This window comes from Trypanosoma rangeli (assembly GCF_003719475.1).
Source record: "Trypanosoma rangeli strain AM80 chromosome Unknown Tra_15.4_contig_00449, whole genome shotgun sequence".
NCBI classification, from domain to species: domain Eukaryota; phylum Euglenozoa; class Kinetoplastea; order Trypanosomatida; family Trypanosomatidae; genus Trypanosoma; species Trypanosoma rangeli.
Window position 1 is genome coordinate 11,702 of NW_021706192.1, and position 1,640 is coordinate 13,341.

Consider the following 1,640-nt stretch of genomic DNA (forward strand, 5'->3'; position numbering starts at 1 on the left):
TTCGTAACCTTATGAATCGTCACCGTCGCCACAAGCGTAAACTCGTAATTCACAACGCTGTGCACATAGTGATGCGCCCACATGTTCACAGGCCACATGGCGTATGATTCGGACCCCGTGAACTCAAAGCCATCTTCGACCTTCTTTGCATTCGTCACAGTTGCATTCAAGCAACGGTACGCGTCGTTCCAGGTTCCATCATCCGATGCATCTGACAAGAATCCAACCAGACCGGCCGTGGGCACCGACGAGTTGGAGAGGAAGGAGTCCAGTTTTGCCCAAGTCTCCAAGACAGACGTGATCGTCTTCAGCTGTTCCGTTAGGGGAGCAAGAACCGGGCTGCTTGCCCTGAAAGCGCCCCTCTCTTGTAAAAAGTACAACGTATTTTTCGAATAGAGCAGGGTGTTGTTAGACGTCGGTGTCGTGTCAGTGTCCATGGAAATGGGCCCGACGTGAAACGTGTGGTTGTTGTCAGTGACCCAAAGGTAGAGCGCGGTGGCTTGCAACGGGTCATCACGGATAATCCCTTTCTGAGTGTACAGCATGACCTTCTTTCCAGCAATGGTCGCAGTGGTGAGGGACCCCACTCTCTCAGCTGTTCGCAAAGAGGCTAGTAAAACCCTGGGATGCACGCGTGTGAGTATCCTGACAGGCTCCGTCCACGTTGCCCCCATGTCCCTCGACTCGAACACCTTCGAGAGAAAATTGCATTTGGCAACCATGACAAGCTGCCCCTGCTCCCACTCAACGATGAGGGGGTCAGTGCACCCCACGGGGAGCATCCCATGTGGAAGCACCCAATTTTTGCCGTCGTCCTTCGAATAAATGATCATGGAGACAGCTTCGTCGTCTCCTGTCCTCCTCGCCGTCACAGGAAACACGAACGTGTCATCCTCCATCACAACGCCCGAGCCACCACCACCAACAAACTGGCCCAGGCCACGTTGTTTAGCAGATGGTTCGATCTGTGGTACAAGCGAGGTGGGTTCGCCCCATTGAATGACTTTATCTTGCGTGGCCTCACCCACGAGCAAATCAAGACTCTGTGAGGATTCAATCTGCTTCTTCGATGAAGGATCATACTTCTGATGATAGCTTCCCACAAGTAGAAAGACCTCGTTGCCCTTTGCTATTGTTGTGGCTCGGACCGCGTATGTCACACGGTCGTTATGCTCCTCCTGCGTGGTCGTGTTAAAGATGTTGTACGCCTTCCATTTGTTTGCACGGACCTTAGCGACAAAAGACGACCAGCTCTCCGCAGGGTCAACGTACCCCGCCACAATATCAGCATAAACCACAGTAGTAATTCCCTTATCGGGGTATACGGGCCTGGCCCGGCTCTTGGCAGCGTAACCAAAACTCCGCGAACATTGGCGAGGGAAGGGAAGAGAAAAGATTCCCTCGTTTGACTTTGGCCTTGTGTTTCCACAATCGTTCGGTGCAGCACGAAAAGATCAACAACCTCTGGTGTTTGCGCTTCCTTTGGCGTATTTCCCTCCTCGGCGTGCACAGCCGTACCGCCGCAGCACACCAACAGCACGCAGAGAAGGAGCAGCAGCGAATACAAAAACATGTGCCAGGACATCTTGGGCATGTGTCGCCGCTCACTCGCTCACTCACTGTCTCCCTTCGCTCCTTGT

The 1,640-nt window shown here is 53.3% G+C and overlaps 2 protein-coding genes across 2 annotated transcripts in view; both read right to left on the bottom strand.

Annotated features, from left to right (window-relative positions):
• TraAM80_08689 (putative group II trans-sialidase) overlaps positions 1-899 on the bottom strand; it is a gene marked incomplete at both ends in the record, with an annotated part of 1,299 nt that extends 400 nt beyond the window's left edge. The window contains one exon of the mRNA XM_029385426.1: positions 1-899. This exon is cut by the window's left edge and continues 400 nt beyond it. Within this exon, the coding sequence (XP_029234744.1) occupies positions 1-899 (899 nt within the window).
• Positions 900-1,156: 257 nt separating this feature from the next.
• On the bottom strand, positions 1,157-1,594 carry TraAM80_08690 (trans-sialidase; the record flags this gene model as incomplete). The annotated part of the gene is made up of 1 exon (XM_029385427.1): positions 1,157-1,594. One exon carries the CDS (start codon positions 1,592-1,594, stop codon positions 1,157-1,159), a length of 438 nt encoding a protein of 145 aa, XP_029234745.1.
• Positions 1,595-1,640: the final 46 nt, after the last annotated feature.